Source organism: Atractosteus spatula, chromosome 12 (assembly GCF_055471065.1).
Source record: "Atractosteus spatula isolate fAtrSpa1 chromosome 12, fAtrSpa1.hap1, whole genome shotgun sequence".
Taxonomy (NCBI): Eukaryota; Metazoa; Chordata; class Actinopteri; order Semionotiformes; family Lepisosteidae; genus Atractosteus; species Atractosteus spatula.
In genome coordinates, this window is record NC_142717.1 from 42,104,525 (window position 1) to 42,130,607 (window position 26,083).

Genomic DNA, 26,083 nt, shown 5'->3' on the forward strand with positions numbered 1-26,083 from the left:
TCTCATGAATTACATTCTGTTTGGTGCTTTAACATTCTTACCTTCTGAGTTCTAACAAATGGTTACCGTTGTTACCTAAGTATCTTCTGCAGTGAAACCTCACCCATCATGAGAAAGCTCCAGCTATGCTTTTCATTCAGCTCACAAAGGCCTCCGAGGAACCTGGTAGCTTCTCTGACAAGCGTGAGGGCAGGGGCTGGCTGCAGTGTAGGGGTTATTGCTGGAAGGCTTTACATAGTGGTATGATTAGGTGCAGGTGCAATCTTCACTTTAGTACTTAATCCCCAACAGAATTCCATCAAGACTTTGCCTGTAATAGGAGCATTTTGTAAATTCCAAGTGTTTTACTTCAACTGAAATTAAAGGAGAATGTTTATATTGGTAAAATGACAAACAGCCCATCTATGGGTTTTTTTTAATTGAACAAATCCAACTGGCTCCCATTATTGCAGTTATATATTTTTGGATTCCCGCTATGGCCAGCATGTAAAACAATCTGATTTTTTAGGACGGTGGGCTAGAATAGATGTCCAAAAAAGCAGTTTTAAAGTGACGCCTTGGTATCTTTTGTCTTAAAGTGTAGTAGTCTATGAATTGCAATCCTTTCCTGTGACTATAGCTATCTGTAAGATTTCTCCATTCTGATGAGTATGTAACTAATGCCACCAAAATGTATATTTTGTCTGTATTTTCTATGCTTATGGCGGTTTGTTGAAGTGCGTAGGGTTCTCTTTACTATAGATTATAGTACAGCCTGTTAATATGCAACTGATTTTGCTGATTAAATGGGTTTTAGGTTACGGGCTATGTGTATGTGTAACAGGGCTCTTGCACATCAGAGTTCAGCAGTGACATGACCCCCCTCTGAAACCAGGATGAAGTCAAACTCTGCTGTGGCAGAGGGCCTGCTCCTGAGGCGCAGCAGAGTCCCCTGTGTAGCTCTGGGCCTGCTGGCGGCTGTGATTGATCCCTGCCAGGGGCAGAGGAGAGCCTTGCGAGTCTCTGATGTGGAGAGTTATTAGTAAGAGATAAGATCAGATCACTTTATTGGCCATATACAATTTCCTGCATTAGGAATTTGTCTTTTCGCGTACCCCAACTTGCTCTCCATGAGACACACAGTCAGGGAGAGAAGTCAGAGCACAGGGTCAGCCATTTATACAGCACCCCTGGAGCAGTTGGGGTTAAGAGCCTTGCTCAGGGGCCCAATGGAGTAGGATTCCTGTGCCGGCCGCGGGATACGAACCGGCAACCTTCCAGCCACAGGCGCAGATCCTTAGCCACCACACCGCCCCCAATTCCATAATGGTGGAAGAGATAGTCTTGTGGCATGGCGGAGTTGTCCACTGTCCGGGAAGTGGCATGTGCGTGTTCGGAGCCCGTGAGTAATCAGGATTAAATCCCGCCAGAACAAGAGAGAACTGTGCTCTATGCCGTATTATGGATTCTGATTTTTTTTGGTGTTGCTTTTAAAAAGATACAGAATGAGACTCTAACCCATTATTGCTCTTTTTTCTTGTCCTTTTTCAGCCATATGAGGGCCTGAGGCCTCAAGACCTGCGACGACTGAAGGACATGTTGATAGTGGAGACAGCCGACATGCTCCAGGCACCTCTGTTCACTGCTGAAGCTCTGCTCCGAGCGCATGGTACAGTTCCTCCTCTGAGTGCCCTGCGGATAGGGAGGAGAAGGGAGCAGCACACCTCACCAAGAGAGAGACCAGGCACTTAGAGCTGGGGATCAAGAACAATGAAAGAAACACCTCCACACTTCACAGATCACCTGCCTTGCAGTTGTCTCCTCATTACGCCAGAGTAGCACTACTGCAAGCACACTTCCTGTTTGCATGAGTCATCACTTTCTCTGCTCAGAGAATCTGGGGCAGAAGCAAGGAGCTCTCTGCACTTACAAATCACTGCTTCTGAAAGCCATGTTTGCTGCCCACATAGCCTGAAATCCCCGACACAGAACAGGTTAAGGTTTTTTGGGTATATCCTAGCAGCTTTATGTGAAAATAGATTCAAAGCACAAATTTGTGGTGACATCTTTGGTCTTGGATTTAAACACTTACACAGTTGGTAGGCTGCACAGAATAATTGGTACGCGTTTCGTCCTTCATTGAAACACTAGTCGATTTGAACCTGGCGGTTAACATCAACAAAATAAAACAACATTAAAATGTCTTGCTGTCCACAAAGTGAAGATGCCATCTTTCTTTTGCTCCCTTTGCCACAAAAGCTGCCTGCAGTTACAGGGAGCTGTGAGGGGACAGCATTCTGTTCTCTGAGCTCCTAACAGTCCCTGCAGAAAAATGTCACAAACCGCAGTTCTTCGAGCTCATGAAACAATAATACCGAAGACCCTGCAGTACAGTGCTGTTTTGTCTTTGCCTGCGAATGAATAGTGCCACTAAGTTCTTAATAGCTTTGGATGCCTCTGGGGACTTCTCTGAATGTTCCTAGTGTTCCAGTCCACAGTGGGCCCTAATACCCGTATTGAAAGTATACTTCCACTTGATCTGAGTGCAAACAGAAAAAAATCCAAACCTGAAGGAGTGGCATTGTAGCCTGTGGAATGTTTGTGATTCCCTTCCCCCCCCCCCAGACTCATAGAGCATCTTGGAGAAATGGTTAGTAATGATTCTGTTTGGTATGCGATTAGGTCATTATTTTTCTTTTTAAATTGGTGTGAAGAGCGTAAGGAGGGTTACCAATGAGAGGTGGCCATACAGCTCGTCTACTGCATTCGGCAGTGAGTAGTTAATCGATCCAAAGATCTCATCCAGCCAGGATATCGGCTACAACAGCCACAGCTGGGTAGCTTAGTCCTTCAGGTGGGATATTCTTCCTGCTGTTATAACTGAAAGAGTTTTGAATTTACTGTTGCTCGTTATGGAGTAAAGCGCAGAAGCATGCTGCTTGATTAATATGGAATATTAAGATAAATAAATAGATAAATAAAGAATATTTAAGGCAAAATCTGGAGGGATAAAACATAATGAAAACTAAAAATGTAATATGGAATGATCTACACCTCTGTACTTTTCATAGGCGCTTAACATTTTCCTTCATATTTTTATCGATTTTATAAGTATGTCCATGTCAAACCATAAGCTGTGAATGAATGAAGCCCTCATTTTGAAATAGCCATGTGATGGTTAGAATGCGCTCTTCATAAGGTATCACTTACGTTTTTTGTGAATGGCGACGTTTCTTTTCCTGTTTTAATCCGGGCCCTGCTAGCCTGCCACCTGTCACCTTCTGGCGCCTTGACTGAGGCGCTGAGTGAAAAGTGGATTACAGGATCCGATGGCGAAGCCTGGCTCGTGCCAGCTGCCAGCTTCTGTCCAGCCGAGTAGAGCAGTCAGCAGCAGCCAGCCCTGGCGCTCCTGTTCCTGAATGAATCTCCCGAGGAGAAGGACTCCAGCAGTTCAGACATGTGCCTTGAATCGGCCCTGCAACCTGTGCTATCAGTTTTTCTGTTGAGGTGCTATTAATGTGTGCCATGAAGGTAATGTTAAGATGTGCTCTTAAGGTGTGGGCTGTGAGGAATTTTCTTGCTGAGATCAGTGATATTGTTCATGCAAAGAAAAAAGGCAGTTTTCCCAGCCTGATGAGTGGGTGTGGTCTGTGTTGACCAGGCCTAGGGCTCTTTCACTGCTTCACACCCTGCAACACAGTAGAACACTCAGAAATGTATTGCCTTTGAATTAGCTTGTTGTTGAATTAGCGACACTTTTTTAATTAACCAAAATAACTGTTGATGCTGTTCGATGACCCAGGCAGTGCCGGAGAGCGGATTTTTGTGGATGTATAAACTGTAATTAAATCGAGCTGTCAAACGCTTCTGTGCTTTCCCTGCCCTGCTTCTGTGCAGGCACTCTCTGGTTTCTTTGTGAACATCCCCTGCTGGGCACACTTACATGGCATCTAAAATTGATCATTTGCTCCATTCTACAAACAAAAGGCTTTGTAGTGCGTTAGTGATCTGCGCATGTGAAAATCTGCCATGAAAAAGACAGAGGTTATATTCATCCTGGGATAATTCCTTCCAGTGTTTCCTGCTTGGCTAGTCTCTTTAGCCGCAAGGAGAGAATTCACTGAGACGCAGATTAACATTCACGTTTTGAAACAACAGCAGACAGACTAAACAGCTTCAGTGTGACAAAGAGTCAGTCTGCACACGAGAAAGGTGGCAATATTTTGCCAAGTGTGGATGACTAAAAAAATCTTTCTCTGCATTCTGAGTTACAGACAGTGCACAGTGCAAATCAGAGGCTATAGCAGGCTGACAGCTAAACCTCTGGCCTGTCAACAAGTGAAAGAATTGTTCTGGTGAACAAGTGGTTCTGGTTGGACACAGAACTGGGATCTGAAGAAGTGCCGCTGAGATCCAATTTTAACTTTTGGAAATGTAATTTAATTTAGAAATGTACACATGATGCACAGCTACCTTTCTAGTTCAGGGCAGTGGGCTGTAAGGAAACAACATTTCGGTTTTACTACCTTGTGTGTTACTTACTACCACTTGTATGGTCTCTCAAACCCATGCCATCTGCTTTACAAACAACTGTGGAGTCTAGAGAGAACCTTTATTTCATCAGCGCTAGCATGTGCTCTAAACAAGGGCTGAATACCTCTTCAGCCCCTTGCTTTTCCTCCTTTGTCGTTGTTTCTGGAGCGCGCAGTTGTGGGAGCCAGGTCAGTGCAGTGCTAAAGTAATTGCAGTGCTAACCCCATGTCACCGTTCTCCTCTTTGACAGACTGGGACAGGGAAAAGTTGTTAGAAGCATGGATGTCCAATGCTGAGGACTGCTGCCAGCGCTCAGGAGTGCAGATGCCCATCCCCCCTCCCAGTGGGTATAACGCGTGGGACACCCTGCCCTCCCCACGCACTCCCCGGACTACCCGTTCCTCCGTCACGTCTCCTGATGAAATTAGCCTGTCGCCCGGGGACGAGGACATGCCTCTGGTAAGAGTTCGTTCTGCACCATCCACTCGTCCTCATATAGAAATGAAACCTTTGTTCCCATTGTAGTAGCCAGCAGCCATATCACCCTACAGCTCACCACTGGCAGCCCACTGGAGCTCAGCAGTGTGAGCCTGGTCAGTACCTGGATGGGAGACCTCCTGCAGAAAAACTAAGGTTGCTGCTGGAAGAGGTGTTAGTGGGGCCAGTAGGGGGCGCTCACCCTGTGGTCTGTGTGGGTCCTAATGCCCCAGTATAGTGACAGGGACGCTATACTGTAAAAAGGTGCCGTCCTTCAGGTGAGACCTAAAACCGGGGTCCTGACTCTCTGTGGTCATTAAAAATCCAAGCACGTTTCTTGAAATGAGTAGGGGTTTTACCCCAGTGTCCTGGCCAAATTTTCAGTTGGCCCTTACCAATCATAGCCACCTAATAATCCCCATCTCTGACTTGGCTTCATTACTCTGCTCTCCTCCCCACTGAGAGCTGGTGTGTGGGGAGCGTTCTGGCGCACTAAGGCTGCCATCGCATCAGCCAGGTGGGGCTGCTCACTGGGGGTGGAGGGGAGTCCTTTGAGTGGAGTTTCCAGGAAAGAGCTATATAAGTAAGAAATTGTTAATAAATTATTCTTGTGACACCTGCCTGTTACGTATAATAACAATGTTGACTGCTTCCTTGAAGCCATGTTTGCAATGTTGCCTTGTGAAGCTTAATAACCCCGTATTGATTAACCCCCCCCGCCTCCCAAATGCAAACAAACATGAACACAGACGCAAAAAACACGATTCCCTGGATAAAACTAATGTTCACTTTCTGGGCCTTTCCAGGCAAGTGAAATGGAGAAGGTCTTTGCTTTGACTTGCTCTACCAGTTTCCTGAAATGTTCGTTTCAGCCAGAGACAGTGTACTGTATACAAGCATAAATGCTTAATCATGAATTTAATGTATCTTGGCATTGTATATAATATCATAAGGGCATTCAAGGATATCTGCTGAGTGTGAATATTTTACAATATGTTTTTGTGCGGTGAATGAAAAGACTGCTCTTGTCTTTAGAGTTGAACTTCTTTGAAGAGTTACTTAAAAGGTCACTGGATTTCAGTACAATCAGTCCTTTCACAGTTTCAGCGTTAGCGCTGGCAGAAAACAATGCATTCTTTTTTTCTAAATATATTTGTATTGTTCAGTCAGTCTATGTGCTGAAACATCATTGCATCCACAATAAATGTGTCTGTGAGGCTGCTATTCCGTAACATTTTACACATCCTTATGACAGGAAACAGCCCCTGGGTGACATCCTTTTGACAGGCAGAATTATTTCCTTACTGATCAGTGCTGCAGCATAGCTGACCAAATGCATGTACTGCTTTTAAATTGCTTGATTGTATGTTTGTACAAATTGTACAGTAGTGGAAATCTGAGTGCATCATCAAGGCTCACTGCCACAGAACTAATGCTTCTAAAGGTGTCATCTATTATTCTGCTGAGAATATTTACAGAAGGCAGGTGGTCGTGGAGCAGATGGTAACTTTCAGACATTGGCTCAGTAATATGCTTTTTTCCAAATAAACAACTGAAGTTGTTTGTTGAAGTATGCTCATGTGATGTTGTTAGCTTGTTGTATTTTGAACTCTCATGTAATCATGGCCAGTGTTAATTAAGACTTTTGGTGGTTTAGCTAACTTGAGAAACTGGGTTTCAATACCTTATAAAAATGTCTCCTTAAGGTAAAGCATGTGAATGTGAAACAAGTATTGGTGAGTTTCCTTTTTGTGTTTTTTAACATTTAAATCTCTCCAGTTCCCACACAGTTTAATGCAGATTGTAGGATCCGGAATAAAAATAGAAATTTGAAAATATCAGAAGAGTTTTTTTCATTTCTAAAGAAATACAAACTATTAAAGAGTCTCTGAAGAATCACGTTCTCTGTGTGAATTGCCATGATGTGCACTCATTTGCCTAAATTCTCTCAAATTTGATATAACTTTGTCATTTTCTTTTTATGTCATCTTCCACAGCCATGTATTTCACAAACCTTGTTTCATTTATTTAAAAAAAATGGAAGAAACATTTCAATTTATGTATCCTGTATTTCTCCAAACAGTTATGCTGAAACGGATGTGTGCAGATATTGCTTTAGCTGTGAATTGGAGGTCACAGTATGTGATGACAAGTTGAGTATGCAGTCTTTATATGTAAAGTATTATCATGCCGTAATACAGGAAAAGCCTCAGTTTTAAGAGATTTTGTGTTTGACTTGCCTCACTGTAGCAGCACATACCTCTTTGTACTAGCCTCATGAAAACCGATTTTCCTCTCAGGCTGGGATCTGTATTATGTGCCTCTTCTTTAACGCGGGTGCTTGCAGGACTGAGCTGTTATTACTGTTTTGCAATCCTTTTTAAGAGGATCAGAGTTCCCTGGTTTCGGTGGTAAAAAAGATGTTGGTCTGGGCAGGCTTGTTGAAAAGATGTGAAAGTCATGGCTGTTTTTCTCATTACTTTTGTTTCATTTCTCCTAGTGTGGTATTTGCATGTGCACAATCTCTGTGTTCGAAGACCCAGTGGACATGTCTTGTGGACACGAGTTCTGCAGAGCATGCTGGGAAGGGTGGGTGTCTATTTCACATGCCTGGCAGCTGCTCTGCTCTGTTTATCCTCTACACCGAAGTAGAAATTAGAATTATTGAATCCCAACAAGAGCAGTTAAAGTTATATTAAGATTGTAGGTTCCTATCACATTTAAAGTAATTCCCTTCTGTGTTTTCTGTGAAGGTCAACATTTTTATCTCCATGAAGCAGTGCTTAAAGATTGTCTGTTAAATAACAAAATCTCCTATAGTGCTCTGTGGAGATTACTGATCGCTATCAAGTTTTTGATAGCAATCTGAAGCCGCCCAGTGAAATAGCGGGTGTAAAACTGTATGTTTGTCCTTGTGACTCTCCATCTTGTTCCTGTCAGATTCTTGAACATGAAGATTCAGGAAGGAGAAGCCCACAATATCTTTTGCCCGGCCTATGACTGTTTCCAGCTGGTTCCTGTGGACGTCATAGAGAGTGTGGTCTCGAGGGAGATGGATAAACGCTATCTGCAATTCGACATTAAGGTACAGATGTCACTTCAGGAAAAAAAAAAGAAAGGTGCTACTCACTCCACAAGGAAAAAAAAATCCACATGCTACACTGAATTAATCGATTAAAACAGATTTAAAAATGCCTGGGCTTGTGTGCTGACAGAAAAAGAAATCTTCCGTCTTTGACATCCAGAGCTGTAGTTACATGGCGGATGTCAGCGATGATCTGAATTTGGGTTTGCCGGCGCACTGCTCTGTCGGCACTGTCATTTTCTCCTGCTGCGCCTCAGCTGCCTGCCAGTGGGGTAGTGGCCTCCCCCTGCCACCGCCAGCTCTTGTTCAACTCCTGCCCTGTATTCTCTCCAAAGATCGCAGCTAGTCATTTTCCCCGAAGCTCGTCTTGCTAGAGGGTGCTTTCTGGGAATCTTGCCATGGCCGGAAAACTAATGACATAGTATTACAGGGTTTGCTCATCCATGGTGACTGAAACGGCCCTTTTTATCTCATCCAATTGTATTGAAATGTGCGGTAGACCTATGTTCCCCTGCATATAACTGCTAAGAGAAGAGAATAGCAGAATAACAGCTGGGTAATCCTACTTTTACAAAATAAACCTTTCATCAGTCAGGATGAAATGCAGTTTATTTAAATGGTTTTTTATAAATGATTTGGAATGGTCTTTTTTGGTAAAGAGAATTTCTGATTATCGTCTTTTACGGGGTGATGGAAGAGAATTGACTCCACTGTCAGGGGCAGTAACACAGAACCAGAGTTACAGTTCCTTTAGTATCACTCACTCCTTGTCCTCTTCTCATCTCCACTCACAGTATCTCTCGCTCCTCTCAGCTGTCTGAGGCTCGAAACCGCACATTGCATCTTTACAGAGTACGCGGAACGTGAGTTATTTAAAAGCGAAATGAAACAGGCTGTACAGCATGAACACTGTAAGGCAACTTTTTTTTCTTATTCTACTATATAAAATATCAAAATAACTGGAGATGCAAATATTTAACAATGAATCGGCCCAGTCCTAACACAATAGCAATTTTAGTACTCAGTACAATGTAGTACTGAGCTTAGTTGATGTACTACTATATCAACACAGTTTTGTAAGCTGTAGAATTTGAGTTCCATCCGTGAACAAAATCCTGTGAACGCTGTCCCAGCGTTTACCCGCAGCTCTGTGTGTTCATTGTCCCACGTTGTATATCGCTGTGACTGAGCGGGTTATTCTTCAGAGGGCTCGTTAGCTATCTCCCTCTCCTCTAGCGGCTGACCCCTCCCCGTCTGGTTTCAGGCGTTCGTCGAGAACAACCCCGCGATCCGGTGGTGCCCCACGCCGGGCTGCGAGCGGGCGGTGCGGCTCTCCAGACAGGGCCCAGCTGCCTCCGGCTCGGACTCGCTCAGCTTCCCCCTCCTGCGAGCCCCAGCTGTGGACTGCGGCAAAGGCCACCTCTTCTGCTGGTCAGTGAGAATCCAGGTGGACTTTCAGCCGCAGCTGGACAGAACGTCCAGCGAGCGCCTTCCGGTGGCCGTAGTTAACTTACACAGGGCCAATATTGGAGTGAAGGAACAAGTAAAGGTTTATTCCATGCTAGAAAGAGAAGAAAAGAAACACAATGTTTCGGCTGTGGAGCCTTCTTCAGGTGTAGCATCTTTTACTTGTTCCTTTGCAGCCTTCGCATGCTGACGCAGCTGCCTACTTGAACTACTTCAGTGTTGGTGTTGTCTGTTACAGAAACTGATGTTCCATATACATACGTAACCCGAATTATTATCTGGATTCATTAAGAGTCTTAATGAATCCAGATAATAGTAATCTGTTTGAATACTATTATAAAATCTGTCAGACAGGCTGATAAGTGGCTTTTCTATTTTGAAGACTTGTATCCAAAAATGCAGGTTCTGCTGTTCTGTGTGCAGATCCTTCTCTCCTCTGGGCCTGTGGTGATCTTTACCTGTGTGTGTGGCAATTTACAGAAATTTCCCTTCCAGTTAAACTGTGCTTGGTGGTTTGCAGAGAAATCGCCATTTTCTACGAAATTGTTTAGGAAACCAAGCAGAAAGTTGGCATATTACAATGCTTTCGTGAATGCTACAAGGAGTAACAAAAAAAATCTGTCAAAGAATCTGCTATAAATTTAAAAAACGAAATTGCAGTCGTAGTCCTGCTGTTCGACACAAGCATGTGGAAAAAAAATACTTTTTTTTCTTCATCATACGTAAAGCTGTAGCAATGCATGCCTGCTAGAGGTGTTAAAGCCATTGTGTAAATTCTTGGAAAAATAATTAAACTGCATCCTCGTAAAACCAAGGGCTAAAACAGCCAAGGGCTTCTCCACCTCCTGGAGCCTGTGTCAGTGTCATTCGTAATGAGGGACAGGCTGTGACAGGCCTACGGTCCTCAGCCTCTCTCCCCCTTCGCTAACCTCGGGGCAGACCGAGGCCTCGATCTGCCCGCAGGCGCCCCGTGTCAGCCCAGTTCAACATCACGATCTGCTGCCCTGCTGCCTCCAGCCCGCTGTCGAGTTCACGCTGTGCTCATGTGCGCAATACTTCTGCAAAAGCAGCTGTGTGGTTTTGTTCTAGCAGGGCACCTGCGGTACCTTAGTAAAGGGTCAAAGGACCTTCAACCAGAGCTGGAAAGCTGTTGCTCAGTTTTCTGTGCAGTTATGGAGTGTGGGAGTGTGTTTCCCCACCGTGACAAAGCTAATCATGCGCTCTGAAGAAGTGTGGTCTTGAAAATATAAGTGAGAAAATATTTGCACGCCATTGGTGTTAGGTAACTGTTGTTTCATCTCATCTCTAGAGAAAAATATTTCGCCATCAAGGCTATTGAAAGTTTCTCCAGTCACAGCACTGAAATCTGACTTCAGATATATCTGTATTCCAACAGCTAATGCAGTGGACCTGAGGGTAAATGTAGATAAAAACTGCAGGACACCATACTGCTCCAGCAGTGAATCACGCGTTCAAACTTGAACATGATCTTAGGTCATCTTGTAACTGCACAAAAGGCACTATGAGGTGGAAGAAAACTAGATGGTCTGTTCGTTTCTGCAGTGTACCTAATATTGCCTATGTATGCTAAGAGTTGTGTTTGATTTAGGAATGTAAATGGCTGCAACTTTGTGCTTTAAAATGCTGCTTCAAGGATGGCACTCTGGTTTTGATTGAGCTTAGATTTGCTTGATGAAAGAATCCAGAGCTGTGGTCATGACAGCTGTGTCTTTCCTTCAGGGAGTGCCTGGGAGAAGCTCACGAACCGTGCGATTGCCAAACGTGGAAGATGTGGCTCCAGAAGGTCTCGGAGATGAAACCTGAGGAACGTGAGTGCATGTTGACAGGTGTCATTGCATCCTTGCAGTTAACGTCAGCAGCCTGCGCAGTTCCCTTTGAGTAGAATACGTCATATAAGCAAATCCAACTGTGTCTTTCTCACCCCATTTTTTATGGTGATAGTGACGGCTTCGTGTTGGCTACATTAAATCTGATTGGCCAACATCCATGATGTTGTTTCTGAATTAATCCTACTTTACACTTCTTATGTCCCTACAAACCCTTTCAAAGGAGCATAAAGCTTGACCATTTTGAGCGCGGTGGAGTTTTCTGAATTTTCCTATAACAAATATTCTGTTCGGCGAGCCAGTCTTCACAATTCTGTTCAGCCGAAACCCTTTCCAGCTGTACAGTGGCTCACGAGCAGCCAAGTGAGGCCTCTCGCCCTGCGAGCGCAGCTTGCCGTCTCACTGAAGCAGTCCTCTTTTTCGGCTGCCCCCGACGTTGCCAGCAGTTCTAATTTTGTTTCTTCTCTCCCTGGGAAGTCGTCGGCGTGAGCGAGGCATACGAAGACGCAGCCAACTGCTTGTGGTTGCTCACCAACTCCAAGCCCTGCGCCAACTGCAAGTCGCCGATCCAGAAGAATGAGGGCTGCAACCACATGCAGTGTGCCAAGGTGCTCCGCAGAGCGTGCGCTCGCACACACACGTGCTCCGAACTCGGAGCACTTCGCTTCATTCCCACCAGCTCCCTGCTATTTCATGGGCTGCCTTGCTGCAAATTGGCATTAGGCGCTCCTGAGAGCGGGAAGTGATCAGCCATATGGCGACTGTCACATTTCCAGCTCACAGCCAGGATGATGGTTGTAATCAGATTTGAAATACTGTGATAAATTAAACTAGTAACGGTTTTAGCAGATGAAAGATTATGGCTCCGAAAGGAGTGGAGCTTGTAAGAAAGCAGCAAGTGAAATGCCTGAGATGTGCTTTGTAGATTGAGGGCTTTTCTTGTGTTTATGCACTGTCTTAAGCATATACTGTATGGCACTGAAATCAATTGACCACTTAATCACTGAAAAGTGGAGTTTGGTTTGTTTCTTCAAGATAATTTCTGTTACCGTTGTCCCTCCTTGGAACAGAGAAAGTACCTCCTAGTTTATTTGAGAGTGAAATATTGCAAAGACGTGCTATGACAAGCGCACACACAAGACCAATTCCATGTTTTGGAGCCTTGCTGGCTTCTGTCTGGAAGTGTCTTTTTGTGCTGCCCATTTATTCATTTCCTAGAGTTTGCTTTGTGTACAGTCCTGCTCCGAGGGAGGTTAGCAGTCCCATCATTTTTCATCTTTAATCTTGACACTCGAGGACTTTCTGGTATCAGAGCCAGGTTTTTGATTGAAATGAAAAGAAAGAGCTCTGGTCTCACCATGATTTACTTAATGGAGGCTTAACGCAATGTCCTGGCCAGACAATTGCCAGGGAATGGGTTTCATTACAGAAAGCTGACTGTCAGATAGACTTAGGCTCCATATAAGATGAATTTATATTTGTGTCAGTATTGTTCGATAGAGAATGCAGCTCAGACTGGCCTGCAGTAATCCTGCTCACTTAATGCAGTACTAATGCAATACTGTAAAGAATATTGGCTTGATCTATGAGAGGCATTTTAGCTAGCTTCCACACAGGGGAAGGATTAAGTGAAGAGAGCAGTAGTGGAGTGCTCTTGATCTTGTTCTTATCTATCTGGAAAAGGAGAGGCTGTTCATATTGCTCGGAACTACCCACTATTTGGCTATTGGCTATTTTTAAAACAAACCTTTTGTCCTGTTTGTTAGAAACAAGTTGGGACTTTGTTTTTACAGATGCAGTACAATACAGTCTGAGAGAAACATTCACAAAAACAGACAGGAATATAGACTATTGATTAATTACACCTCAGTAGGGTTTCAGCTGGTCTGCCTTTGACATTAAAGTGTAATGAGAGAGGATCTATAGTTACCTGTAACTTATAGGGATAGTGGACATCATATTCAAGGGCATTCATTTCTGAGCATGTCTTTTTTAGAAGAGATCTCCCCTTCTCGCGTACACCAACCACACCATCTTTCCTTTCAATCTGATAGATGGGGGCGGTTTGTTTTGTTTATCCCAGTAGTTCCAAATCCTGGTGCCCCACACTCCCGTTGGTTTTTGTTATAGACGAGTCCTCAGCCACACAATCAAGCCCTTCATAATAATTGACTTAATAAGTCTTACTTAAGGTTATTCTGAACTGATTTTTCCCAGCTCTTAAACATGTGAGATTAAATTCCAATCTTGTGATGGGAGACAAAATGCAAATATTCCAGTGAAGCCACTTCTGAGCTCAAGCACAGCTTCAATGGTCTGATGAAGGTGGGCTGGAATGAGGGCTCCAGGACCAGGACTGGGAACCACTGGTTTGCTCTATGCAGAGAGAACTGAGGAAGGTCTTAGGGGGGCTGTTTGGGTGGCTTACTGTTGGGCTGTAACCCTGAGTGACTCGTTGTTGTCTGCAGTGCAAGTATGACTTCTGTTGGATCTGCCTTGAAGAGTGGAAGAAGCACAGCTCGTCCACAGGCGGATACTACCGCTGCACGCGCTACGAGGTCATCCAGCAGGTGGAGGAGCAGTCCAAGGAGATGACTGTGGAGGTCGGACACCTGCACTCCCTCATTCTTCAGACATTGAATCGCACACTGCGGGCTGTGGTTAACCAGGAAACATAAGGAAGGTCATGAGGGGGAGCTGCCCCGCCAGTCCAGCTCATCTGCCTGGGCTGTAGCTGTAACTAATCGATCTGAGTTTCTCAAACAGCTTCAACAACGTGGCAGGATAGTGTGTTCCACACTCGAGAGAAGTTCCTTCTATTCTCAGTTTTAAACAAGAACAGAACAAGCGATACCGAATTTAACTTGCTTTCCACAGTTATTGTCTTGTTTTATAGCTTGTGGTTGTCTTAGTCTCATCTGTTGAATTCGAAATGTCAAAATTAAGTGTCTCCAGAAGGACAGCACAAGAACATAAACGATCCATCATGTGTAAAGTAATTGGCAAAGTAAATGTTTTTGTAACTGATTGTGAAATTGGGCTAAACACTAACACAGTCATTTGAATATGTTTTTAAAAGAAAATACTTGTTTATTACTTCTACTGAAATCTTCCTGACTTATTACCCAAAGACTGTGTTACATGTCACATGAGCTCTGTCATCAGCTATTGCACGCGGTCGGGTATTTCGGCTTTTCAGGCAGATATACTAGCAATATCACAGCTTCAGCAATTTCACAAGGCAAATAAGGAACCAAAGTTGGGGAGAAAGATTTTAGTTCTTACAGATCCGAGCCTTAAAATATTTAACTGTGACACCCAGTTTATAGCAGTGCCTAAAATGTTGTTTTGCTCTAAACATGCATTTTGTCTTAAAGAGATTTTAATGCTCTTGTGTGAAAATAAAGAGCACCAAAATTGAATGTTAGCAAATAACTGTTGATGACTTAAGATCTTGCATAATGGTGTAACACTGTACAAGAAACAAGCGCTAAGTGTTGTTCTGCTGCCCCTAGTAAAAGTGTCTGAATTCCTATGTGTGCTCTCACACACAAGGGAGATGGCCGTAGCTGAAGGGTTTTTGTGTTCCAGGCTGAGAAGAAGCACAAGACCTTCCAGGAACTTGACCGTTTTATGCACTACTATACAAGATATAAGAACCACGAGCACAGTTACCAGGTAGGTGGCAGAGAAAGATCCAAGCCTCACAGTAACTGGATCACATTATCCGGAAAAGTGTAAAAGCTGTAATTATCTGATCCCTTTTTTCCTGTGATCCTCGTCCAGCTGGAACAGCGTCTCCTGAAAACAGCCAAAGAAAAGATGGAACAGCTCAGCAGAGCCTTGAAAGGGCGTAAGTTATTGAGCAAAATAACTTGATCCAGGCTGGATTGATTGGTTTTAGGGTCTAAGCCATTTCCTGGCTGTGGTCAGACTGTTGGCTTAAGAGGTATGCCAACTGTTGATCGCTGCTTGTCTGGTTTTTGTAATGCCTGGCCTCACCTGGTACCACTTTTACAAGCAGAAGTGTCCTTGCTGATTAAATAGTAAATTTTGATCATTCCTGTTCCGATTGCTCTCTGACAAACAGCACGCTAACAAGCCCCACCATAGATTGGAGACCTCTGAATCGGTGGGCATACAGTATCAGTGCTGTCAGTCACCTGTGTGACTCAAGAGCCAAGCTGACTTGGGCTCCAGGCTCACTGTGTAGGAAGCCCAGGACAGAGTGACAGCTCATGTTTTTTAGGGCACTTTTGTAGTGTCATCTCATCCAGGCTGGTGCCAGGGTTTTGGGCTGGAGTTGGCTAAAATTAATCTTGGGCAACTCCTGTGCCCCAATATTAGGCCAAGGGGCATACTTGGTGCTATATGTCACCTTTAAGGGTTAAGGAAATAGTGTTTGATAATTTACCTGAGTGTCATGCATGGAAAAGCGGTTGTATTGTCCGCACTCGGCAGACTGTGAGGCAAGCTGAACGCTGCCACACACCTGTAATAGTACCGTTCGCCCTCTCCATAGGGGAGGGAGGCCCCCCTGACACCACCTTCATTGAAGATGCAGTGCATGAGCTCCTGAAGACTCGACGCATCCTCAAGTGTTCTTATCCTTACGGATTCTTTCTGGAACCCAAAAGCACAAAGAAAGAAATCTTCGAACTTATGCAGGTGAGGAAGCGCGTCCGTTTTTATGTGAGAGACTGGGGAGGCCCGGGGGCAGGTGGCCATTATTAGAAAAAAAGATCGCGGAAGCTGGGCGGCGTGATTAAAAACGTCGGGTCCCACGGCCGCGCGGTGGTGGAGAGCAGGCACTGACCCCCCCCCCCCCCCCTCTGGTCTCTTCCCCCCTCCACCCTCAGACGGACCTGGAGATGGTGACGGAAGACCTCGCGCAGAAAGTTAACCGGCCTTACCTCCGCACCCCCCGCCACAAAATCATCCGGGCAGCTTGCCTGGTTCAGCAGAAGCGGCAGGAGTTCCTGGCCTCGGTGGCCCGGGGGGTGGCCCCCAATGACTCCCCAGAGGCCCCCCGCCGCAGGTCAGGTGTCTGTTTCTCCTCCCGGCGCAGCCCAGACCTCCCTGTGCAGTGAGACTAATTAAGGTCTCTTTGTATTGGTCTCTGTATTGCTCTCTTAAATTATACAGTATTTTGATGAAATAGTTCAGATGTATGTAAAGTAAAGCACTTTATACTGTAGCTCATTTGTGAACTGTATGCACCATTTTAAACCAAATTAAAATTAACGAAGCCTAAAATGTAAGGCAGGAAAATAATTTAGTTACTGGTGATTTGGAATTAGCTTTTTGTAGAGGAATTAGTTACCTAGTCAATGTTTTTATTCATTTACCAATAACAGTCTTAGATGTCCTGTATTCCTCACTGTGCTTTGATTAGGCTTGGCCTCTACTGTTACAGCTCTGTGTGACACTTGTCCTGTGGGAGGAAAGCCTCTGAGATAATATTGATCTTTCGTCAGTCGTTTTGTCTGCTTTCCTGGGGCAGCTGTTGTCATGTCTCTCAAGCTTGCGTGGAATACATTACTAACAACACTGTCATAGTTCTGAAAGCCTTCCCTCAGCGCCACTGAAAAATCTGATAACGACAACTAAATAGTGTTATAATAGAAGAAGTACTTTGATCAAAAAGCTTGTACTTGCATTCTTTTAATGGGTTATGGGCAGAACTCTCTCTCTCTGCTGTGTTATAAACAAATAGGTAAGTATTGTCATAATATATATATCTCTTGAAACTTGAATGTCAGATTCTTTTCCCAGTCAAAAATAGTGCGTGCAATAATTTGTTTTCTGTTTACAGTTTTGCAGGTGGAACCTGGGACTGGGAATACTTAGGTTTTGCGTCTCCAGAGGTAACCATTTGTTCAGGAGTTGTTGTTTTTTCTGTAGTATGAAGGTTGTGTTTCATATAGTTCATGTTGTTCAGTTCATCAGTAGACATAGAGCATGTGAGTAACTTGCTTTCAGTAAGCGAATGTTTCAGATGCCTAACAGCTGTGATGCAGGAAGGTCACTCAAGTGTTATTCTGTTCTAATCTAAAGATCCTGAGGAATCAATCAGTTCTTGGAGGGAATGATCAAAGAGAGAACTGTCAAAATTCAGGAGGCCAGCAGCAGGTATTACAGAAGCGACCATGAACATTTTCATACAAAGAAAAAGTATTTTTTTTTATTATCATTCTAATTATTATTAGTTAAAACACTGGGGTGATTTTTATCCCATTTTTATCATCTTTGTGTTTTTAATTACCCTTTTCTCCATCCTAAACCACACAACAGCAATGTAGTTGGAATGAAAGTTTCCATATTTTATTGACTTTGGCTCCTGGGATCAGTCTGCTGCTCTGCGCTACTGTCCAGTGAGACCTTGTTCCAGGCGGATGTTAAAGGCATGCTTGATGAATGGTGTTGAAAGGGCGTTCGCGAGTATTCTGTCCAGTTTCGATAAAATCCATAACCACTCTGGGGCAGGTTTTAATGCAAATCTCACCGGTTCCTTTTGTTTCTTTGCATTTCTTTTTCTTGCTATCTTAGTATGAGCAGCCTTAAGGTTGAGATCATTTGGCTTAAACAAGATTTCTTCCCTTGTGGAAGTCATTAGTTGTTCCTGTTTTGGGGTCTCTGCTTTCTTGGTTGACTGACATTTGGATAAAATCTGAGCCCTTGTAAATTCATTTGAATGTTCCTATTTTATCTGACTTTGCCTGTCTTTTTTCTCTAGTACCCTGGCAAAGGTGTCTTTTTCTCGCAGAATGTGTTCTTGTAACCTTTGTATTAAGATGAATGACACTGTTAGTGACCCCACTTCTCTAATACCTTATGCATGCTTTGCCTTAGCTATCAGTTTAAAACAATTTCAACAATCTCACAGTTGAAAATGCAGAACAAATGAATAGGAGAATGATAGAGCTGCAATCCTTTTGTCACGCATGCCTTTAGACCCCATTATCCAGGATTATAAATTGGCAATACCAAAAAGCTGACACTAAGGATAAATAAATGTAAACCCTAATTTAGCTTTGCCACCCTCTTCCTCTTGTTTTCATAGCCCCCTGGTGACTTTTTGTCATGTTTCATTCTGGTTGCATTTATTTGAAAACAATACAAGCCAAGGCTGTTCAGTTTTCTGTGGGAAATTAGTTTTTTAGTTGAATCGTTTGTTGTCAGTGACTGTGTGTGTCACTTGGGAAGAGTTTATATTTTTTTAGATTGATTTTCTTTGACAATGCTAGTGATGAATATAAATACAGCCCAACAAATAGGACAGAAAAATCTGTTGCTCCTTCATTATCTCTTCAGGGGAGCTGAAATGGAAAATTGATTCAGCAGATCACATACAAACATCCAAAAAACGTTTCGTCAGACCTTAATTAACTTTTATTACTGTAGTAAAGCTTTAGCTGTTTTTTAAAGCTTCTATTTTTATAATAATACTTTGGATGGCCTTCAGTGTTTCAGAAAGCCTGCATATTAACATATGCTATAGGACTCTAGAATACGCTATGCTTGAAAAGAATAAAACTGCGAATGATATTTTGATCATGTGAACACAACACCTCATTTATTTATTTTAAAATAGATCAGGTCGATGAAATGTTCTTTAAAAGGGAGAACGCAGGGCACATGATACAGAAATGAATGTCTTCACTATAATGTATAACTTGTCTTATCATACTAAATCATTGTGCTGCTGAGAGCTCTAATTCAGTTCTCTGGGCTTTGATGCTGTTTATTAACACTCACTGTGCTTTATGTTTATCCTCTGTGTACATGCAGTATACGTCTGTCTGCCATTGTTTCTCTTAGACTGTATAAAAAGTTTCTTTGTGAAATTGATGTGATCAATTGAAAGAGAAGCTCCCCGTATGACACTTACAAACCTTTTGCAGCTCAAACTTGACAACATTTTGTGGCAAAGGTTTACTTTTTCATCCCAAATGGGAATTTGGAAATTTGCAGGCAGGTAAAACATAAAAACACAATACATTTAACACAACATGAACCCAGTAAGAAATAAAAAAAACATACATGTATGATGAGTAAAAATATATATGCAGTAAAATATACTGTCATTTGTCCAAATAAAAATGGTTCATAGCTGACTAAGATAACTTAGTTCTGTTGCACTTGAATTTGGATAGTGGGAATCGATGCCCAGATGGAATGGGCTCTTGACATATTTACACATTATATGAAATGAGGGTGTCTGTTCCAAAACAACGTGTCCTGCAACACAGTTGGAATCCTGTTCTCTTATTTATTTGGTTCTTAATCAGAATTTGTGCACATTTCACTACCTTTACTTTCCATTATGTTTTTTATGTATGAGAAATGTAACTTTTTTAGTCCTGAAAAAACCTTGAAGATTGCAATGTTTTTAACTAATATTAGCATGAAGCTTATATAGAAGGAGACATTAAATAGTTATTCTAGAAATGATTTTTGCTAAAATACAGTTAATATCTGGAACTGATACTGAAAGCCATCTTGATAGAAAAAAATGCAGCTTGATTAGTGCAAACAGAAAAATTAACTTCTAGTTAGTCCTGCTCCTGCACACACACACACACACACACACACACACACACAATAGCAGTTTTGGCCAATAATTTTTTTCATGGGTAAACTGCTCTCTTGTAAATTAGGTGGGCAGCTTGCCTGCAGTTTTCCTACAAGAAAACCAGCTCCTTTATATTAGATATGGAAACAATTCAAGATGTGAAGAAGCATCTCAGTTCAGATTTTCTCTATTGTTTGTTGTGCTTTTATGAGGCTCAGCTAACACTAGAGATGCAAAGAAACGACCTTCTTTTTCCTTCCCTTGTTCAACAGCGCGATGCTGTCTAGGCATCTCACTGAATCTGTTGCCATAAAGTGAAGTTTTCTGCATGTCATTACTGGCACTGAGAAGCCTTGAAAGAACAAGTTAGGCTATGCATTGTATCATAGCCTTCAGGCATGCTAAGCATAGCTGACCCTGTATTACGACCAGTTTGTTTTTTTCCACATCCTTCGTGTCTCGGATTGCCTTGTCTTGTTTTTCCAGTGTGTGCCCTGTGGGTGTGTGCCTCTCTCCGGTGTCCTGGCAGTGAGTGGACGGGTGGGGTCCAGTGTGAGCCCACATCGACAAGCCTGCCAGATGCTGTGACTGTGGCCAGGTGGCGGGTTGTAGGGCTTGGCTGGCAGAGCGATGGTGCAGAAGGGGTGAAGTTGCCTTTGTCTGTGGATTTTGCAGGAGTACGCCGAGTTCCAGTACAGACGGAGACACAGGCAGAGACGGCGTGGAGACATGCACAGCCTGCGCAGTAATACTCCTGACCCTGATGACCCCAGCGAGAGCACTTTAGGTACACAATGCAGGCCTGTGCTCCTCAACACCGCGGCCACATACACTTAACACTGAGAACACTGAGGGTGTGAACAAAGAGCTGTGGGAGTAAGGAGCAAGCTGCTCGGTTATACTGTTGAAGCTGATGCGCTGGCTTATATTAAGAAATAGCTAGATAAGATCCTTGGCTCAATTAGCTACTGAACAGAACACAAATAACTGAGAGAAATGCCTTACTCTCCTTTGTAATTGCAGGTAGTTTTTTAGGAAAAGAAAATGAAATTTGGTTTAAAATTCTTTCAGCGCGATGACTACCACTCCCAGAGCTCGCCAACTGATAGCATAAGCCTTTGCAAGAGGACCCACTTCAGTGTAATTACAGCTCTTGTAATCACAGATGTACTTAAGCAGATAGATTTTGTTTATCGATAAAGCTAGGACTCTCACCATGCACACACGTGGCTAAACTGTGACGCTGCTTTTATAAATTTTTTGCCATCTGTGATTTCGCCTAATTACTGGTGGGGTTTTCTTGGGCTTCCTGATGAGTGGACTTCTGTCTTAACGGGTACAGAGACATTTTTTCCTGGCTCTGAAACGTCTTCCTGCCTCTTTCACCCCTGGGGCTTTCCAGCGAGTGGGGCACTAAGGGGTGTACAGTAATTGTACAGCTCCGCCGACAGGAGTCAGGAATGAGTTGCGTTAACCGGTATTGGATGAGGCTGGGAGAGAGGAGGGCTGTGTTACGGGACAGGCGAGTTTTCTGACTGCTGCTTTCTCGGCATGCTCCCTGTTAGATGCCCAGCAGGGTGACAGCAGCCGAAGACATGGCACCTCCATGGTGAGTTCAGCTTCTATGAGTATTCTGCAAAGCTCTTCGCTTCATGACTATACCCCTGTCAGTCCCTCTGAAAACCAGGACTCGCTTCAGGTACCTGCCCTGCTCTGCCTTCTCTCCTTCTCCATTTTCTTTGCTTTGCTGCATGCTTCTGTTTCAGGAACAATCCACAGCCACTGTGGGCACCGCTGTGCCCCTGGGCTGTGCGTTTCCCTTTGAGTGTTGGCAGCAGTTGTCATAACTGAATTTCAGGCACATACTGTACCGTGTTCTGTAAGTATTGTCCTGTCTTTTTAAATGTTACTGTATGGGGTAACAGAACTTAATTCTTCAAATGTTTACAGAAACAAATGACAGCTTTCATTTAAGTTGAAGACATTTTTGTACAGTACATCGCAAATGAACCAGTATTCCTGGGGATAGTGTTTCAATGTATATCTGCTATCTAGGCTTAAAAGGGAAGATCTTATCCCAAGGGTTTGTCCTGCTATGAACCTTGGATCTGCCAACAGATTCGTTTGTCATACAGTTAGCTTATCAAATCAGCAGTGTTGCAGATTGAAATGCGTAATTTTCAGTAACTTTCATCACTAAACCAGGAGATGAGATGAAAAATTAAATTATTTTGCTTTGAGGGTCAGTTCACGTGAAGTTAATACATCAGCGATTAGCTTGTACGAAAAGGAAAAATAAGTCATGGGTACTCAAAAAATAAAATGGAACAGATCGTCTCATTAGCAGAAGTGTGAGTGTTAGAAGTTTTGATTGAAAGAAAATGTTATTCCCACAATGAGAACAAAGCTGGTTTTAAAGGGCCTTGCGCTCTCCTCGTTGCAGGCCCTGAGCTCTCTGGATGAGGACGATCCCAATATTCTCTTGGCCATCCAGCTGTCCTTGCAGGAGTCTGGCCTGGCAATGGGTGGCGACCCCCAGGGGTTCCTCAGTAACGAGGCCTCGCTGGGGGCGATTGGCACCTCCCTGCCCTCCAGGCTGGACCCCGGAGCTCACAGTGTGGAGGTGCCCCGCGCCTCCCTCAGCAGCTCTGAGCTGCTGGAGCTGGGAGACAGCCTGATGAGGCTGGGAAACATCAGCAGCCCCTACGGTGCGGAGCCCTTCGACAGCCTGCAGCCCCTCGGGGAGACTTCCTGCCGGGTCTTCTCCTCCTCCAGCGACACGGACTCCGCCAGCCACGACCCCTCGCTGAACGCTAACCTCCTGGGCAACATCATGGCCTGGTTCCACGACATGAACCCCCAGAGCATCGCGCTGGTCCCTTCGGCCTCCCCGGACGCCGGCACAGAGGCCCCGCCACCGAGTGGCAGTGAGGCGGCTGGGCCGCCCCGAACTGGAGACCCACAGCCGCAGAATACAGAGGAGCAGCAGCAGGACCTCCTGCCGGCAGGCAGGGACACGGAGCCGGACAGCCCGAGCCAGCTGGAAGGAGACATCGTCCCGGAGAGCACAGCCCTGCGGGACTCCACGACGGACAGCGAGGAACATCCCTGCGGCACGTACCTCCACGACACGGACTCCCCAGAAACAGACTCGAACCCCAACCCTCAGCCAAGCAGCTCTTCTCCAGAGTGGGAAGAGCAGGTTCATCTGGTCTGAGAACTGGCAGACATGTAGCTGACCTGTAAAGTAACAACCACTCTGATTGGCAAACTAGCAACTGTGGCAGCAATGTTCCTTTGGTAGCACTAAACGAGAGGCTCTATGTTTTTTTCATCTCTTTCGGGGGGGGGGGGGGAAATGCTGAATCCCGGAAACCCTTGTGCAGCGCTAACGAAAGTAAATGGCGGGCAAAGGTGGGAAGGAATCTCGCTTTTAATTCGGTGAGACAAGATCCTGCTCCATCCCATCGAAGAGGATGAAATTACAGGCAAACGCCATCCGATCAGGTGCAGCCTGTACAAATGCATCTGTATAAAAAAATGTCTTAAACGGGATTGTGATGATAATAATAATTCAAATTCGCAGATTTTTGAGATAGTTGCTTGTTACTCAAATTTGCGATAGTTTAGAATATGCATAAACATATTTGAAGTGCTTTTTCGACATATACTCCATTGCAACACTCCTCCTCAGTCTGTTTTTCTTTGAAACAAGTGCTGTTGAGTGTGACAATATGCTGAGACAGCAGGAATGGAAATGGAACATACAAAACTGCTTCTTCGTGGCAGTGATGTCCAAAGTACAATCAGGGAGCTCTAGTCTCATTTCCATAAGTACAGTATGTTCTACCTAATTCTGTGCCAACAGGTGCCAAACTGTAATCAGTTAGAGAATACTAGGTTAATCACATGCAAATCATGCCTGCATTGCTGAGAACCAATCAGAATAATTTCATTAACCCATTCTTAAATGTATGAATAGCTACCAACAATTCAAAATGTGTTAAAAAATGCAAGCTGGTTTCTCAGCTTTTTTTTTTTGTAGAACTAAACAATCGAAGCTGCTGGTGAAATTAAAGTAGGAATGGGCGCGACAGGTGCACTAGTAAATAAGACACTTTATTAGAAGTGCAATCAGTTTCTTTTTTTCCATAATTTAAGCACTGTAAAATGCCAATGTAATTAGAAGTCAAAAAGCTCAAGCAGAAATTTGAACATGCAGCTCAGGCAGGCTGCATCAGTACCTTCAAACGGTTCTTCTACGCAATCCGTCGCTGTGCCTTTGTGTGATCTTGTTTAATTTATTGCCACACTTCATAAAAACTTTGTTAAGCACGCATACAGAAAATCAGCTCCTGCTGTCATCTTTTCAGTGGTACAGTCAATAAAATATCAGTGTCCATGATACACCAGTTTTAAATATTTTTATATACATTCTAGGATTCTCTTTAGCTCATTGGATATTTTCAGTTTTTTATTGCATTGAAAATAGCGCGAGTTTTTCCATAACTCTTTCTGTATAATATTGCCAAATGCATTGTGGGTCACTGTCGGTTAACTCTATAACATTTCGTTTGAAAACTTTTTTTTTCCATTTGTTGTTTCTCTTTTGATTTTTTTTTTTACTTCAGTTAAGGCATGCAGTCTAAGGTTTGTTTGTTTGTCGAAACGTACTAAACAGTGAAGTTTACTGCGGAAGAGTAGGACATGACTGTGTCTCCGAGATTAGTTTCAAGTGCTTAAAGAACACTACGATACAGAACAGGATTTAAGAGCTGGCTTGCTGGGATTTCTTTAAAATTGAATCTCCCTGATAATTTTGTTGAAAAATAATAATGTTAGAGATTTTTTTACATTAAAATCAGAGTCCAGAGTATTTCTCAAGTTGTCACCTTTCTCAATTGGGCTTTCCCAAAATTGGTGTGTGGCTGTACTGAACTAATTTGTAACCTGATCAATAGAGCGGTTACAAAGAAAAGATTTGTATTGCATTGAAATTTGTCTTGCAAAAGTGAAGCTGTGTAAGAGTTCTGTATATGGAATTAGTGAACTTCGTGGGACTTTTGTAAAGCTTTGTTTGAGTTGTGGAGTTTAACCATTGTCTACTTCTGTGTAACAGTGTGCTGTGCATGAAAAAAGATCATTAAATTCAATTTGTATTTTCTTGGTACTGAATTTTAAAATTTGTCATGGCAAATGACTATAAAAATTGGCAAACCTATTTTGTAACCAGGTGAAATTTTATATTGTAAAAAGCAACTTAACCTTGAAATGCTATTTGCACTTTCATAGCCTATACTTGATACATTCCCAATTTATATGGAGTAAGTAATGTTTGATGTCTGGCCAATTAATGAAAGTATCAGTAAAGTTTTACTCTTAATAAAGATTGTGTAAAACTTGCCTTGTGTGTTTATCTTTCATTCATTTTTAAAATTGTTTTGTGGGGTTTACATATTGGTTGTACAATAAGCCAGAGACGTTTTCACTGTAGTGAATCAGAACTGTATAAACGTGTGACAGCTAGTATATGATCTTCATTGTGGATGATGCGCAGTGTCACTAACGATTAATTGCATGGTAGATAAAGTCAAGTATTTGTCATTCATGATTAGCTTTATTAACACTTCTTATAAAGTGTGATTTTCAGCTCCCTAAAATGAAATGTTACTCAACGTTTTGTTTAAATTGTTGGTTTTCTATGAATAGCAACAGAATCCCCTCATCTCTTTTTTACCATAGACCTTGGAAATATTAAGAGGAGCTGATTGTTGTGAAATAAGTTTTGTGTGGCATTACCATGATATTGTTTGTCTGGTCACGTTATTATAATAATTACTTTTCCCTCAACACAACAGAGGCTACTCTTGATCCTGCTCATCATATTTCTGTACCTAGAATAAGAAATCAGTTCTGTTGTATTAGGAAGTGCTGCTGTTGTAAAACACGGAACACAGAACATCAAAGCTAGTGTTACAGATGATACTGCATATATTCTTTTAGGTTTCAGAAGTGTTGGTTTTGAAAGAATATGACCCAGATTATAAGACCTGCCCTGTCTTGATAAGTCCTCCCTGCTGCCAGTGCGTTTGCATTTCATATCCATTTTGGCCAAACAAG

General features: G+C 43.2%; 1 protein-coding gene across 5 annotated transcripts in view; it reads left to right on the forward strand.

The window, feature by feature from the left end:
* LOC148823114 (ankyrin repeat and IBR domain-containing protein 1-like) overlaps window positions 1-25,365 on the forward strand; it is a 66,932-nt gene extending 41,567 nt beyond the window's left edge. For 3 of the 5 annotated variants that reach the window (XM_088928955.1, XM_088928956.1, XM_088928959.1), the window contains 17 exons: window positions 1,531-1,648; window positions 4,763-4,971; window positions 7,490-7,578; window positions 7,930-8,074; window positions 9,339-9,505; window positions 11,282-11,370; window positions 11,866-11,996; window positions 13,857-13,991; window positions 14,980-15,066; window positions 15,175-15,241; window positions 15,911-16,056; window positions 16,248-16,426; window positions 17,204-17,255; window positions 17,446-17,520; window positions 20,639-20,750; window positions 21,529-21,662; window positions 22,407-25,365. In XM_088928955.1, coding sequence (XP_088785081.1) covers window positions 1,531-1,648; window positions 4,763-4,971; window positions 7,490-7,578; window positions 7,930-8,074; window positions 9,339-9,505; window positions 11,282-11,370; window positions 11,866-11,996; window positions 13,857-13,991; window positions 14,980-15,066; window positions 15,175-15,241; window positions 15,911-16,056; window positions 16,248-16,426; window positions 17,204-17,255; window positions 17,446-17,520; window positions 20,639-20,750; window positions 21,529-21,662; window positions 22,407-23,180 — 2,709 coding nt within the window. In that variant the 3' untranslated portion in view covers window positions 23,181-25,365. The remainder of the gene's footprint in view (window positions 1-1,530; window positions 1,649-4,762; window positions 4,972-7,489; window positions 7,579-7,929; window positions 8,075-9,338; window positions 9,506-11,281; window positions 11,371-11,865; window positions 11,997-13,856; window positions 13,992-14,979; window positions 15,067-15,174; window positions 15,242-15,910; window positions 16,057-16,247; window positions 16,427-17,203; window positions 17,256-17,445; window positions 17,521-20,638; window positions 20,751-21,528; window positions 21,663-22,406) is intronic. The other 2 variants (XM_088928958.1, XM_088928957.1) reach the window with 2 other exon arrangements.
* The last annotated feature ends 718 nt before the right edge of the window (window positions 25,366-26,083 follow it).